The following is a 16,949-nucleotide window of genomic DNA, read 5'->3' on the forward strand; positions in this document are numbered from 1 at the left end:
CTAAATGTTCCAATGAGGTTGCTTGTGCTCAAGGAGTTCCCAGGATGGGGAACCAAGAGGCCTTTAAAACATTTTGTTTGGAAGCATGAGATGTATTTGGAAAGAAGAACTGTAATCAAACGGTTCATTTCTGAGTTCCAGCCCAACGTTGTTTTGTTCTGGTGTATTTAACAGACGTGGCACCTCCAACAAGCAGTCTTGGTTTTCACTTGGGCATTGCACTTTGAGGAACAAGCTGAAAAACTGAAGGGTAAAATAATATTTAAATTAATTCTATGTGTAAGGGACAAATCCCAGGGCCTAGTGGTATCCAGACTGGTACAAAGGAATACAGGGAGGTTCTGCCCCACACTTAGCATTTCTCACAAATAGTCATCTTGGATTGTTTTCTCTCTGTGTGACCTTCAAGGTGACAAATCCTTTGTCCCCTCCTAGCAAAGAATGTAGGAAGGGGTATTAGTTTTATTTAGTTGCTGATGGCTGAAGCACGGTGTTAACTAATTCTGGCAGCCCTGAACCAGCTGGGATAAATGAAGGCTCCAACAGGTTTGAACTGGATCTTCCCTTATAAAGGCTTCTGGGCTTCTTTGGGGCTTTTTGAGACAGATGCTTGTAGATGTCTTTACTTTGTTGAGTTCCACAACAGGATTTAAAAGATCAGGGTTTCTATAAGCTGCGTATGAAAAAAAAATTCTTGCCATTGCACAAAAACTTGAGGTGTGGAAAATGTCCCAAGTAATGACAAAATTTTTTCATCATGCAAGATAAATAGTAAAATTGCTTTTTATACAATTTTTCTTATAATCTTATGGTTTTGATCAGTGTTCACAGTGACTTTATAAATCAAAAGAAGAACCATTTTTAAATTCTATATGCAAAAAAAATCATATGTTATGTGCTAGATTTTAACAGCAGATATAGAATGCTTGGTGTCTCTGTAGAGGCTGTGACTTTGCTTTAATGAACTACGTAAGTTGTGTGAGAGTTTGTTTTTTGGTTTTTTTTGAATTAAAGTGCAATGTACGTGATCCTCTAATTGCTGAGCATAGGATTATTTTCAGTACACAGGCTGAAACAGTCAGCCATTTAATTAAAACTCTGACATTTATTAAATTATTTTAGTATTGATTGATGTTTACTTTTTAGCTTGGCTTCTTTTCTAGTATTTCCATAGACTACTGATTTTGATAAATGTGCTAGTCTTTTTTTTTTACTGAAACTGTTCTTGGATACACAGAACTCTATCAAAGGCTGTTCATCACAGACTTGTGGTGCAGCTGCTGGAGACAGTTGACAGAGGGCAGGTTTAGATCAGATGGGGAAGGAATTGTTCACTGGGAGGGTGCCCAGAGAAGCTGTGGCTGCCCCTGGATCCCTGGCAGTGCCCAAGGCCAGGCTGGACAGGGTTTGGAGCCACCTGGGACCGTGGAAGGTGTTCCTGCCCATGGCAGGGGTTTGGAACGAGGTGAGATTTTCCAACCCAAACCATTCTGTCATTGTGGGATAAACAAAGAAAATCATGATTGGATTTTCTTTTTCTATTTATTTCTCCCAAGATTGTGCAATGACAGTTTGGGAACAGACACATCACATGAAACAAAACACGTGCCTAATTTATGGCCACAGACCTTTAAATATGGGAATATTAGCCTAAGTACTAGAAGAGATTAGATGATCACTTAGGTAGTTCTGCCCATATCTTCCTTATAATCTACTGATCAGTGCAGCTGTCAGGTAAACATCTGTGGGCCTTCAGGAATATCAAGAAAGTGAAACTAAAACCCTTCTCAGAGTATCTGTGTAGTCCTTTGTCTAAGAACAAAGTCTGGAGCTTGTGCTATTCCTGCACTCTGTGTTGGCATGTTCCTACAGAGGCTTGGCTGGAGGCTTGTTGCTGAGTCCAGCAAGGCTGTGCAGATGTCATGGATTGCACCTGTGTACCTTGGGGTGCATGAGGGTCTGGAGTGCCTGGGAAGGTCACAATCCCCTGATGCTGTAAATGAACTCCATCAAAATCCAGCAGGGAAGATTTGCTGCACATGTGGTTTTTGAGACATTCAACTAATGTTGTTTGCCAGTGTGTGTGAAATAGATGGGCCTGTATTATTTGCAGTACCTAGCATTTATCTTGAGGGTGTCCAGTGTTAATTAAAAATACTTAACGTTCACTCAGTGGAATATTAATAACGCTGTGACTTAGTGCTTGTAAAATGTTTCAAATGCTAAAAAAGCATTGAAATAGGAACTGGATATTGCTTTTAGGATCTTCAGGAGGGAGCCATGTAGCTGTTACTGCATATATTTTATAGGAAAAAACAGTAGGTGAATGCAGGATAACTGAAAGGCTCAACTGCCTCATTTTTTTTTGTTCACTGTTCAATATTTTATGCCACTTGCTGCATGAGGTTATTTCATATTAGCTGCTTCAAAGATTTAGGTTAGCTTAGAGCCAGTTGTATCATTAGTAGCAACCTTTGAAGTTATAGATTACCAGAGAATTTGAAAAATATCCCATTATTTTACAATGATTTTGTCTTTGTAGAAAAATAGCCTCTAAATATAGAGCTTTCAAAGGATATGCCAGTGCATTCTTGTAGTCTGAAAATGCAAAGGGATAAGCTGAGTTGCATTCACAGAGTTTTTCCTGGCCCTGTTTACCTGGCAGTTCAGAAGGGATCATTTTGTTGTCAAGGTTGACAAGACTTGCAAAGCATCATAGAGGAGTGATTATTTACTTTGGTTCCTGTGCAAGCCTTAGTACAAGAAATGATGGCATTGCTGAGGAACAAAAGTGAGTGTCCACCTCCAGGGATTCCTTGAAGGTTTTAAGGTGAAGTTCAGACCTTTCTCCAAGACCTGGTTTTGATTATTTGTTCTCTGCAGAGACTATAGGCAGCTTCTGAGATAGAAGGTTATAGGAGACTTTCTAAATCTCCTGAAAGTACAAGCTCAATTTTTAAAGTAGTTTTTCGTTTCATTGATGTGCTAATGTGAGAATGGGCTAATAATTTCAAGGCATTTATGACATTGTACAATTAAGTTTAATGTAAGAATTCTTTCTTGCCACCTCTATTCTTTGTTTTAATATTAAGCATATTGTGCTGTTAACAGGTTTCTATAGTAAGGAAATAACTCTGATTAAGTATGATACATAGATAACAAGCTTATACTCCTGGGTGCCTATCAAGACATTGCCACTTTCATATTAATTTTGATGTTATTTATAAAATGAGACAGTCGTGTTCATAATAAAGACTTCCTGGTATTTGGTAAATGAAGTCCAAATCCTGTGGTCAGCATACATAGATACTGCTTAGCATTTCTGAGAGTCTGGTTCTTTGTGCTGTAAATGTCATGTGTGCTGACTTTGTGTAAAGCACCACTATTTGTAGTTCCTTCCTTTAGACCAGGGCAGTCCAAGGTCGTGAGCAATGATTACTTGCTTTAGGTGAGCAAAGTTCATCAGGCATTTTGGATCTTCATGTAGTGTCTGTGCTAACAGGACAAAAAGAATTCAAACCAACCAGTAGACACAGAAGTATAATGGTAATATTGTAGGGGAACAAGGCTAGTGCTCCAGTGAAGTACATTTTTCAAATAGGTAATGATGGTAGAAGCACTTTGCTAAAAAATAAAAAGCAAATAAAAGGAAATAAAAAGATTAAAATTGTTTAGAAAGTAAAGCTTCAGTCTTCTAGATGCTGTGGATGAATGTGCTGCAGAATGAAGACATTGCCATTTCATGGACAGTGTTTGCATTGCAACATCTTGGCCCTTTTGAAACTCACCATTCTGTTTTACAGAAGGAAATAATGAACACTGCGGACAAAAGCATAACCAAACTGCATTGTGGGCACCTGAATTTATACATTGTTTGCAGAGAGAGAGCATTGTTTGTCACGTGAATAGGGTATTAATGGATTGCCATCAATATTGTTGTTGTTGTTGTTACTGTTGTTAATCATCATCACCATCATCATCATCACCATCGCCACTATCATCATAGTTCTATTCATGTTGCTGATTACACTGAGAGTATAACAGCAATTCAGAAGTTAAGTGTTTATTTTGTTCCTGTATACAGCTTCTAAAGCACGTTTTGATTCAGCAAATTATGCTTAACATCACAAATTGGCATTCTGTGGATATTGTGGTACTGGCTCTTGAAATGTATGAAAAATTTGAAAAGTCCTTCAGCATGTATGATTGACCAAATGTTCTGATGCACCGGGGACACAAAGAATGTGCTGGATGAGGGATCCCAGACAAACACTGATTGTTTTCTGTCCCTTTGCAGACTGACAAGGCAGAGAGAAGCAATGCCTTGAATGTTGCCATAGACGCTATGTGCAAGAAGACCAGAGACCTCCGCAGACAGGTGAGCACCCAGGCAAAGGAAAGGTACAAAAAGTCTTGAGGGATTCTTTTCCAATCTGCTATTTTCAGTTTATGTATTTTGAAAACAAGGTTTTTTCCCCTAATAAAAATTTATTTATACCACTTGCACCATTCCACAGAATATTTACATATCAGTTTTCAAAACTCTGGGAGAAAACCCTGCCAAATGATACTGGCTGAATATATATTTGGACATATGAATGTCTAAATATATTTGCTGTAGGTATAAATCTGGCCATCCAGATTTGTTTAATTTTCAGTAAGCTTGAATTATTACTGGTTGTTGGAACAGACACCTTGAAGGAACTACTGAGTCAGTGTGTGTGGGTCTTTACAGTTGAGAGAACTCTTACCACAATGGAGGGTCTTTGGAATGCCCAGTGCACAGTGTACCCCCCATTTTACATCCCTAAAGCTAGTCCTAAAACTAATGTGAGGCACGGACCAGAACCCACAACTTCAGTGAAGGGCACAAGGTTAGCAGTAGACATCAGTCGTGTTTACCCCCCTTCTCTGCAATAAATATCTTTGAGAAAACTGCAGATTATGCTGGAAGTGTACAGTGTGCCCTTTCAGAAAGAAAACCCCTAGAAAGTCAGTAGTTCTTTCAGCCAGGCTGCCCCAACCAAATGCATGATGATTTACAGCTTCACAGAATATGAGCACAACTCTTTCATCCTGTCTCCAGCTCGGGCTGTTCATCAACTCCCTGGTGGAAGACTAGCCCTCCCAACTTTGTGTTCAGTCTTGTCTTGCAAGCCAGCCTGTGCTTCAAGATGAGGAATAAATTCCTTCCTGCTCCCATAATCAGCCAGGGGAAGCCCTGAAAAATGAGAACAAGATCATACAGATGCAGTGTTTACAGCTAAGTAGCTATTCAGTTTCTGCTTATATTCTGTCCAAAATGTGTTCAGTGCAGAGACCTGCATCACCAGCTCAGTTTGTCTAGGAACCCTTCCATTCATTTCCTTCCATGAGTTAATTAAACTCCAGCTTAAAACACTTTATTGACTCTGTTACAGTGGTTAAAAGCTGTTAACTAATTAAATTTGTGTCTGTAAACCTTTGGAAAATGTTCAGCCTGAGTGTAATCATGCTCAATTTATAATCAATCTAGAACCAGTAATTTTCTCTTACCAGAACAGCACAGTGCTTCTTGACATTCTTTTCCATTGGCAAGTATTTGTAAGAAATGTTTTATCTATTTCCTCCGATTCTGTGTTCATATATATGAATTGCATAAGAATTGTTTTAGGAAGAGTGCTTTACTGCATGCCTAATTTCTGATCTGGGAGACATGAAGTTGTGAGTTTTGTGTCTACAGATACTGCAGTAGAATCTTACTTGCTTTCACTTAGGAACATTTGTTATTCTGTCTCCCAGCAATTTTACAAGAAACACAAAAACTGTTGTTTGCTCTACTCTTACAGCTTTTATAACACTATTTTTTAATGATACTGTGTGCCTTTGGTGGTATTGCTTCAGGTGCTCTCGGTGGATTCAGGGCTGTGGTGTGCAGTGTACTCTGCTTTCAGTCATGCAAAACTGGGGTTAAAGATAAAACCTTATAAAGCTGTATTTTTGAAGTCTCTTCAGTAGTACCCAATAAACCAAACCATCAGGGAGGTGCTGTCCCATTTGGCACCCTGGCTGTAGGTTATGCCATGGCCCCTTTGGAACCCATTTGCACACCACAGTGTGCAGTGGAGGCAGGGCTTGTGTCTGGCAAGACTGAAGGCAGAAGTAGCTGTCCCCAGATCAGGGTGTTCTGGGACCTGTAAAAACTCTCAGGCTTTTTCAAGGAAAGTGACTTGCATTCATTTCAGGAGCTTGGCCAGTACTTCTGGTGATTTGAAACTTTCTGCTTTGTTTTGATTTTGGCTTGTATTGTGCTGGAGATGTACCTGCCATTTCTGTGTGTGCAGTTTTACCTGCATCACTGCTTCCCTGCCAAGGAGAGCTGGACCAATATTTAGGAAGGAATTGCCCATTCATTCCAATTTGTAATTACGTGAAATTACCAAACTCAGTTCTTGCCTCCCAGTTCTTTCCCATTGCAGCATGAATGGACTGCACAGCAGTTTCTCCTGTAGTTGTTCTGCAGTTCTGGCCGGTTGGTTATTTTAATAAATGTTATTCCTGGTGATATTCTTACATTTTTATGTAACTTCTTGATAATGGGTAGCTGTTTCTGGACACAAAGGAGTTGGCTTTCCTGGCTCCCCTTTGGAAGGGAAAGGGAGATCCCTCAGGAATAATTGCACTGAGGTTTGTCCAGGACTTCTGCCAGTGTAGTCTGGTAAAGCAAGACGCAAGCAGAGGCAGAGGGAGTTTTCTCTGCTTATCAGTACTGATGTTGAATAGTGTGGCAAACAGCTGCTGACATATTTTTTCTCTACCCTCCACTGTTTTTTGACAACCTTATGCCCCATGCTTTATAAACAACATGCTCCTGTGTTATTTTTTAATGCATTTTGATATCAAAACAAAAATTCTCCATGCTCCTGTAGCAGTCTGCTCAAAGGGTAAGACGTTGCATCTTAAGAAGAAAACAGTTTGTCAGACATTCCCTCCTGCTCCTTTCCCTCTTCTGATGGTGTTTCTTTCACTTAAAAATATGAGAAAAAGTTTAGTTATAGCACTGTAACTTCCCTAGCATTGTGTGCTGGCACTACTGGTGCTGTCCTTTGTTCATACACCTCCCTTCTGGCTACTCAGCTTTTAGCATTTTGCTCTACAGGTGGCCAGAGTCAAACAGACTTACTGAGTCATGGAAGAAATGCTCATTAGGATTAGCATGAAAATAAATAGATATTGCTTCAGATAATCCTTTTTTCTTTTGTATTTTCCTTCTTTTTCTGTGTTGTATTTCTTCGCTCTTTAATGCTACACAAACCATCCTCTCAGCCTCATGTATTCCTTCGCAGAGCTGCAATAGGAACATAATTTCTAACTTGTTTGTGTTCAGCAAAGACACAGCATTATTTTTTTTTTTAAGAAGATGGGATTTGCTGCATAATTGCAGGATAGAGCATTTCTTAGAAAGAAATAGTAATGATAATTTCAGTGTGAAAGGTTATTTAAGCCAAGAAAACCAGTGAAAAGCTATAGAAAAGAATTATGCAGTGAGAGATAAAATTAGGCTGCTGGTTTGCAATTGGGTATCTCAAGCTCAGCACAAATGTGGCTGAGGTTATTGTAGCGACACCAAGCTAAGGTGTGAAAGTCCTGCAATCTGGGCTGTACAGAATTACAAAATATTTCTGTTGGAGACAATGAATCATTGCCATTGATATGATGGTTGCACAACTTGCTGTTGTTTTTTGTAAATTGAAATCTTTAAACTGTGACTCTTCAAGGTCACATTCATGTACTTAATTTTAAACAGGAAGAATATCTGTTTTCTTTAGTGGAGCCTTTACAACAGAGAGCAGAGAAATCATAGCAGGTAACTTGGCAGGACTGGAGGTTCGATGTATTTTATTTCTGGTAGTGAAATTTTTCAATAGTTGGTTTGGTTTTTTGTGTGTTTGTTTATTTTTTTTATTCCAGCTTGAGAATGTAGGAAACCCAATTTTGTTTTGGAATCCCACAGTCTCTGTCTTTGTAAATTACTTTGCAGAACATACAGTGTACCCAGACATTGTATCCTAATGTGATAGGCTACAGCAGGTTAGAAGACAAAGAAACCATTCCAGACATAAATTGCCTGTGTTTGTTTGGAAGGGTGAATCAAGGACACCTGACTTCAGGTGGTGAGGCTGTCCAAAAGCTAGTGGTGAAATTCACATCCAGATCTTGTCTGATAACCAGCAGATTCCTACACTGTTCTTTCTGTGTGCATGGTCACTGCCCTACTTACAAACACAGCAGTGTCCTGGTTTGAAAGACAGGTGTTTGCTAAGGAAAGCAGAAGCCTCCCTTTGAACTGAAAAATGTGATCCTTCCTTCCTACAGATTATTGTGATTTTGAAATTAAGGGAGCTCTCAGGCAAAGATATGGGGGTAGGAATAACAGTTCTTTACTAGTATATCTAACAAGACAAGCAAGAACAACAACAGCTATGAAATTAGCCACAAACAGAACAGTAACTCAGTCCCAGTCCCTTTCTGGCTGCAGGCACCTTTTCCCTGAGCTGCAGTTCCCGGTGCTGGGGGCGGGCAGGTCCCGCAGAGCTGCAGGAGGGCTGGGGGTGATGGCAGCGCTGTGCCAGGGGGAGAGAGAGATGGAGAGAGAGCCCTCTGCTCACGGTGTGGGTCCTGGTGCTCAGCAGAGTGCTGGATGGTGGCAGGTTACAGTGAGAAGGCAGCAGGGCAGGCTCTGACAGCAGTGAGGATGGCTCCTGGCGCTGGGATGGCAGGGATGGGGCTGAGGCAGAGATCGTCCTTCTCATCCGAACTCCGGGGGGGAAATGGGCCAAGCCAGAGCCTTCTGCTTCCTCTTCTGGATGTTTGAATATCGAGGGCATTCCCTCCTCTCTCCCCTTTCCCCTTGTCACCAGGGCCCAGTCAACAGGTATCTTAGCATGACAATGGGGAAAACTCCAGAGAGGTAAAAGGGAAAGAACCAACCCCCAACAAGCAGCATTCAAAAGTGTGCTTTTTTCTGTTTTTCTCATGGTAGGAGTCTTTACTTGTACTGAGTTTCACACAGATACATTGGAGCAAAATACCAAGTGAAAACTATTTCAGCAACAGCGTGATGAGCTTAAAAACACTGAGTGTCCTTCTCTGTTCCAGTCAGTATCTTTTCTATATATTGTAGAAATACTGGATTTGCAGTAGGCAGTTCAGAGCATTCCATCATTAAGTTGCATTTCATGTATTGTTCCACTTGGCATGTTTGCTGTAGTGCTGCATGCTCTAAATGAACAGCTGTCATGTGTAGGTAACTTGTAAAATAACCTCTGTAGTGAAGTCATGTCCCAGTGATTGGTTACAAGCTTCTGTGAGGCCTAATTTGAAACAGGTAATTTACAGCATAATGTTATGCTTCTTTAATAATTTAAGTAAGAAGTTCAAGAACAATTAATTTAAGCAGAGAAAATTGAACTCCAGCCTCATTTATAGATCTTCTTGCTCTATTAATACATTATTAGGTGGCACATTCAGTAATGTCATTGACATAATTATCATGAAGGCTGCCATTCTGCAAGCCAGACCGTGTCTGTGGATTTCCCAGGAAGAGAATACTTGGGTAATTTTGCAATTATGAAATCATGGGATGTAGCTATTTTGTGAGCACAAACATGATTAAATTAATATTTTCTTTGTAAAATTAAATAGCCTTCTCCCTTGACATTTGAATTATAAGGGAGAATACCCAGGAGATATGAGGTCTTGGCTAAATAATTTTTCACTTGTGCAATAACTTAAGTAGCCTGTTTATCGAGGAAGGGGAATATTTGTTTGGCTCCCTTGACTTCAAGAGAACCAGTACATGTTGTAGTGTTTTATGTATCTGTACAAACACTTACAGACAGGCATATTTACCCAGTGGCATATTAAAGTTGTCCTTAAAATTAATTTTCTGTGTAATACATAAATTGTAGCTGCTATATGTTTCAGACCTACGGTGCAAATAATGCAGGAATACAGTGTGTATGTGTTTATGTTATAAATAGGAATGGACAGTAATTACAGGCAGGCTTTAATGAATACTCCAGTTAGCAGGTACTGATGTACTGCTTTGTTTTGCAGCTCCGGAAAGCCATTATAGATCACATCTCAGACTCCTTCTTAGACACCACTGTTCCTCTGCTAGTTCTCATTGAAGCTGCTAAAAATGGAAGAGAGAAAGAAATAAAGGAATATGCTGCTGTATTTCGAGAACATACCAGCAGGCTTGTGGAGGTATGTTTGATGGAATTGCACTTTTTCTGGAATATATGGTGTGACTTGCCACTGAACATTCCCTTTGCTGGCAGATATCAAAAAAATGTTTAAGGTTGGCATTTCAGGAAAGAACAAATAAGTGGCTTTTGGTGATTGTAAATGTACTCTGTTTTCCTGTAATAATATGTAATAAGGCTTTGTGCTGGTATAGCATTTCATCGCATCAAAATTAGATGGTGTGGAAATGTAATTTGAGAAATCAGTGTAAGCCTTTCCATAAAGGTGTTCAGTGGGAACTGGACTAAGTGTGTGCTTCTGGGAGTGTTAGTTCGCAGTGCTCAGGATCCAGCTGCCCAAAGTCCAGGAGCCCCCGTGTCAGTGCCAGTTGTTTGCCAGCTTTGTCCCTTGGGAAGTCTGTGAGCTGTGCAGTGATCTGATGAGGGGCAGTGGGGCTCTGACATAGCCTGGAGCCAGGAGCCCTGGCAGAATCATTTAACATTCCCAGTTGGAAAGGACCCACAAGCATCAGGAGCCCAGCTTGTGCCTGTATACTGAATGAACCCACTGCATACACTGGAGACTGGGATTCATTTCTAAAGGATGAACTTCCTTAGTATTTATGAATGATTCTTCAGCTCTAAGAGATCTGCAAGTACGTCTGGGAGGAGACTTTCCCATCTTGGACACTCAGTCCTGCAAACATGACTAAATATGCACTGACCTAAACTCATTTGAACTGCAGCTTGGAGCTCTGATGGAATACTAAAGTTAAGAATTCACAGCAATATTATGTCAAGTGTCTGGAAGGAAGGCTTTAGTGATGTTTCTGGGGTTTTTTAGCTTTTGGTTCTTTTGTGTGCAGTAATACAAAAATGGGGAAAAAAATCAGTGAATTAATTATGCAGCTGAAAATTACTTAGTATTGGGGGTTGGTTCTTTCCCTTTTCCCTCTGTGGAATTTTCCCCATTGGCATGCTAAGATACCTGTTGACTGGGCCTTGGTGGCAAGGCAGAGGGAAGAGAAGAGGGAAACCCCATGAGATTCAAACATCCAGAAGAGGAAGTGGAAGGCTCTGGCTCAGCCCATTTCCCCCTTGGAGTTCAGACAAGAAGGACGATCTCTGCCTCAGCCCCATCCCTGCCATCCCAGCACCAGGAGCCATCCTCACTGCTGTCAGAGCCTGCCCTGCTGCCTTCTCACTGTAACCTGCCACCATCCAGCACTCTGCTGAGCACCAGGACCCACACCGTGAGCAGAGGGCTCTCTCTCCATCTCTCTCTCCCCCTGGGACAGCGCTGCCATCACCCCCAGCCCTCCTGCAGCTCTGCGGGACCTGCCCGCCCCCAGCACCGGGAACTGCAGCTCAGGGAAAAGGTGCCTGCAGCCAGAAAGGGACTGGGACTGAGTTACTGTTCTGTTTGTGGCTAATTTCATAGCTGTTGTTGTTCTTGCTTGTCTTGTTAGATATACTAGTAAAGAACTGTTATTCCTACCCCCATATCTTTGCCTGAGAGCTCCCTTAATTTCAAAATTATAATAATCTGTAGGAAGGAAGGATCACATTTTTCAGTTCAAAGGGAGGCTTCTGCTTTCCTTAGCAAACACCTGTCTTTCAAACTAGGACACTTAGGAAAACTATTTGGCTCAAAATTAATAATTAATCTTGAGTGATCTAGAGATAATGAAAGAAAAATAGATAAAAAATTAAAGTAAAAGTAGTATTGCATTCCCATTTCTCTTCATGGTCATGGGATTACAGATTATGAACAGTTGTTACTCTTTGTTTTACAAGAGTATCTGATTTTTACTGTGCTGCAAAATCAATTGACAGCTGAAACACAAACTCCAAGTTGCAAACTTTTCTGATTTTTAATACTGAAGCTCAACCATCCTGAAGTGCCTTCATTTTTCGAAAGAACAGGTGATCACTGAGGATCAAATAACTTGACTGAATTCTTAGCCTAGCTGAAATACCCAAATCATGATTCATTTTAGAAGAGATAAACTTGAAATCCAGTATTCGTTTCCTTTCATGGGTGTGAATTTGTGCCCCAAATGCAAGGACTAGCCTGCCATGAGTGTGGGTATGTGACTGGAGAGACTGATGGCTGCACAGATTCACTGCCTGGAAAATCCACAGACTGATCTTGCTGCATGTGTGAATACATATTTATATTTATATATGTATATATAAATATTTATGCTGTGACTCAGTGTGCTGCCTACAGTGAAGAAAACTTACTACTAAAGAAAGACTGTACACAGTGCCACCTCCTATTGTTGAATTAGTTGTTCCAAATGTCACTTTACTGGGGGTTATGTCGTGGGCTGCTATTGAAAATTAACTTCAGTAACTTCAAACTTTTACTTCATGTTATTTTCTGGATATCTAGTAGAACTAAGTGTCTTGTTTAAAAAATGCTTGCATTGGTGTAATGCCCTTACCAGGCTTTTTGATAAACTGTATTGTCAACTGCTGAACTCTCCAACAAATTAATTAGGTGGTAATTGCACTGCATACATCAACTGTGAGCCCATCTGAGACGAAACAAAACAAAAATGAAAAAAAAAAAACATTAACAGCTAAGCAAGTGGCCACAAAGGAGATTTGTGGAGATAAATAGATTTATCTCATTTTTAAGAAAAATTCAATCATTTCCAAAGGTATCATGTAAGAGAGAGAAATATGGCACCTGTTTTGGGGAATGTTTAATACCAATTAAATTTATGTAGATGTAATAGCTTTTAAATACATTAGAGTAGTTACTACAGTAGTTCCAACTGGAAGCATATATGGGTTTTAGTGGCCTAAACCATGTTAAACTAGAGAATAGATGTATTTTTAAATTGCTATAATGGAACACTGCACTCTTTCTTTAATTTCTCAAGGAAAATGGTATAGACAGACTTGGATCTGACTAGTTGTGGTTTTCAGAATCATATGTACTTCAACGTACACATACTTCAGAACTGAGACGTGGCAAATAGTCTTGGAGCTGAACATGGGGTCATGGATATTGCATGTGCTGTAGAAATCAGGTTAGCTAAAAGTGCTACCCAAAGCAGGAAGCCTGATTCTGTCAGAAGGACAGGACAGATAAAAGCAGATGAGTTGCCTTTGGATCCTTGCTATTTCTATTATCCCTTTATTTATCCCAGAATTTATGTTTCTCAGTGAAAATTCTAATATATCTCTTGTCCTGTTTGGGACAGGTGCCCAGCCTTTAGCCAGGGAAGTGTTCCATAGCGTGGTTGTCTGCTCTCTGTAAGATTTGGGGTTGGATGATGGGTTAATTCAAGATGCAATCCTGGTTAAAATTGTGATTGTATTTCTATGGGGAGTTCTTCAGTGCGAGGTATGATCTGCATTGTTTGCAGGGGAGGCCTCACGTTCTTCCCTTTGTTGTTGATCTCCTGCAGTGATACAAGAGCCAACAAACAATTTCCCTTTGAAGTTGTGGAATACAACTCCAAAAGCCAGTCATGCGTGCTATTGGAGAAATGGTCTTCATCTCTGCTACTGAAAATAATTTTAAGTAGTGAAATCCAAGACCATGGGTGCCATGTACTTGGCTATGGAATACTAAGAGACAACAGGTGTAATTCAATTGTTTTAAAAGCTAAAGAACTAAGAAAAACGTAGTAAAAAAAAGGCACAGAACAGTAACTGTAGCAGAGAAGGCTGGTGGTGAGGGAGATGAGACACCAAGCTTTTGAAATAAGACTATGAGAGCAGTTTTTACCATCTAGGTGTAGTTGTGACATCCAGGGAGTTGGGTGGCATGTAGGCACTGATGGTAGAGCAAAGGCCAGTGATGCAAGCAAGAATGCCCATATTGTTAAATACACAGTACCTTGTTTAGCAGATTAAAAAAGGGGTTTTTTTCTTTAGTCAGCTGCAAGTAGCCTTTGTGGGACATGTGGGGCATGCACACAGTGGAGCTGTAGTAAGCTTTGAGAAGTGAAAACCATCTCAGATGCTGGCAACCCCTAGGTTTTGACTAGGGGAACAAAAGCTAAGGAAAAATCCCATTTGCATTCTCAGTGTGCTCTGTTTCTGTCTGTGGAGCAGTACAGGTGTGGGTCTGAGCCCACTGCAAACCTTTGACATCTCAAGCATCCTGTGCTAAAGACTTACACAGCCTATGTGTTGTGTAGGGACATGGCTGTGAAACCCCCACAAGATCTTTTCTTTTGATCTCTGAATTCTGGTATCAGAAGAGAAAATGAGCACCGGTCCCTATTTTCCTTCTCCATACCACTTATTCTTTCATTTTGCAAAATTGTTTTCAAAGTATTTCTGGTCTTTTAAAAAATTTCCTTATTTGCAAACCACAAAAAGATCAGCTTGCTCCCTTCCCTGTACCTTTTCCAGCACTTTGCAGCCCATGAGGTGGGAGCACAGAATGGTGCATGGTAATCAATACAGTCAGGATATTTCATAGAATCTCAGAAACTATTGGTTATTTCCTCACAAAATGACTCACTATTAATCTCTTTAGACTGACTTTCATCTCTGTTACCATTTAGTCATCTAGTACCATGACATCCTTTTGCAAATATTCATTAATAATTTTATTTACTGCTCCAAATAACTTGTTAAAACATACGTAAACAAAATCTATAAAAAGGTAATGCAGACACTGCAACCACAAGGAAATTTCTGGTTCACAGCTTTCTCACAATTTTCTGATTTGTTCCTGAGGCTGAAACAAGTGATACTAATCTGTCTGAATAACCAGGGAATTTACTGGTTACTCAGCCACCCGAATTCTTGGAGGAGTCTGGCATCACATGCCTGGATCTCACACACAGTAGAATCAGTAGTCCAGATCTTTCATTCTTCCTTGTGCTTTCATGTATGAAAGCAGGGGTGTCCATTCCTGCTTATTTTAACATTGCTTTTCTAAGAGACATTTATGGCATAAGGAAGATTTATGACTATTTCCTTTTAATTTCCATTTCATTTTATAAAGGTAACTTGCTGACTCGAAGAGACATACTGTGAAATCACCTGTGTAATGAATGCTGAAGTCTAATTCTCTCCAAATTAAGGAAAAAGTGTATTTAAAAAATGTAGGTTTTCCTGACTCCAATCACACGTTCAGCTTCAGTGAGTCTCCTCCTATAAAAAGCAGTGTCTCAGCTCTCTCCTGTCAAAGTGTTCCAGCTGAACATGTTCCACATGCTTGGCAGGCTTCAGAGCAGTTGTTGAGCTGGGCTGATGATGTTAGTGTTGCACCAAAGTTGAATTTGATAATAGTCATTTGAAAGTGAAGGCAGAACAATATATCAAAAGAGATGATATTGCATTCTCAAAATAATCAGTGAGCAATGATTTTAATCAGCATAATGGTATTATCTACTCTCATATATCCTTTGTTAATGTTGTTCTATGGCTCAGTGATAAGTATGCTGTTGTTGCCATATTGATTAAACCATCAGTGTTTAACTTTCCTGTCACAATATTTCACTTGATTGCAGAAGTTTATGCAATAAGTTTCTGAATCTGGACCACAAAAACCTGTGTACTTGTATAGCCAGATCTGCAGTCACGTAAGAAGGGACTTTATTATTGCAGCCAGCAAGTTCAGTGGTAACAGTAATAAAATGACTTTTGATGTTACAGACTAGGCTGGAAGTCCATTTTTAAGTAAAACAAGCTGTTGGCATTTGTGTTATTTCTAGTTGAAGCGTTTCTTTATGCACTCAGTTTAGAACCTGTACTAATAATACAGGCCTGTACTCCACACCCACCAGTATCACTTCTTTCTCCTTAGTGTTTTGCATGTTTTGTCTTCTTTCAAAGTTAAAAAATTCAAGCAGCTATTCTGAGCTTTTATTGTGTTGGTCTTTTTTCAATTTAAAACCTTATCTACCCCATTGAGTCTTAACCCAAGATAAAGATTTTCTGAAGATTTCTCTTGATGACATAAAGTACCTGTTTCTTCTTTGACTAAATTATTCATTTAGTGTGGATGCCTAATTTTTAGATGACAGGAGTGATTTGATCGGTACCTTGAGAGCTGACTGCTAGTCTGCTTTGAGACATGCATTATGTTGCATTTTCTTATGCTTTGTACAGCAGTTTTAATCAGGCATATCCTGTATTTGAGGGTGGTTTTTGAATCTGTTTTTGAAAGATCAAGGATACTTGAAGAGTAGATTATGAAATGTTTTGTATATAAACACAGTTGATTGAGTTGGATATTATAAAAACAGAAGTTCATCTTCTCACAAAGGTTAATCCAACAGTGAATTTGGTATGGAAATTAGAAGTACTGCTTAAAACATCAAGAGAGATTTTCTGTGGTTTCTGTTTTAATTGGAGAATGAAGAATTCTGTAATAGAAATAACAAGTCTTGAGAAAGAAGATACTTTTTTCCCGCTTTGAATAGGAACTGTTAATTGATCTAAGCTAAATTGCTGTGTCATTGACTCACTGCTCATACTAGAATTTAAGAAACAAACAGTATCCTCATAGGGCAGTAACCTCTGTAAATCGGCTTGAGCAGTGAGATCTCTTACCAATCTTCCTTCCGAATTAGCATTTGGAAGTTCCAGGCTTTCCTTCAGAAATTGATTTAAGACATGGCAAAGTAATACAATTCAGAAGCATGTATGTAAATTCAGTGAGGTACAAAACATCAGTGAGATGGAAAGCCTGAACACCATACCAGCTCCGGGGCAGTAACATTTCCAGAGGTAGTAGCA

General features: G+C 39.7%; 1 protein-coding gene across 4 annotated transcripts in view; it reads left to right on the top strand.

Moving 5' to 3' along the window:
* CTNNA3 (catenin alpha 3) overlaps positions 1-16,949 on the top strand; it is a 401,940-nt gene that overhangs the window by 228,186 nt on the left and 156,805 nt on the right. For all 4 annotated transcript variants that reach the window (XM_062496193.1, XM_062496191.1, XM_062496192.1 and 1 more), the window contains 2 exons: positions 4,298-4,378; positions 10,099-10,251. In XM_062496193.1, the coding sequence (XP_062352177.1) occupies positions 4,298-4,378; positions 10,099-10,251 (234 nt within the window). The remainder of the gene's footprint in view (positions 1-4,297; positions 4,379-10,098; positions 10,252-16,949) is intronic.

Source organism: Cinclus cinclus, chromosome 7 (assembly GCF_963662255.1).
Source record: "Cinclus cinclus chromosome 7, bCinCin1.1, whole genome shotgun sequence".
NCBI lineage: Eukaryota > Metazoa > Chordata > Aves > Passeriformes > Cinclidae > Cinclus > Cinclus cinclus.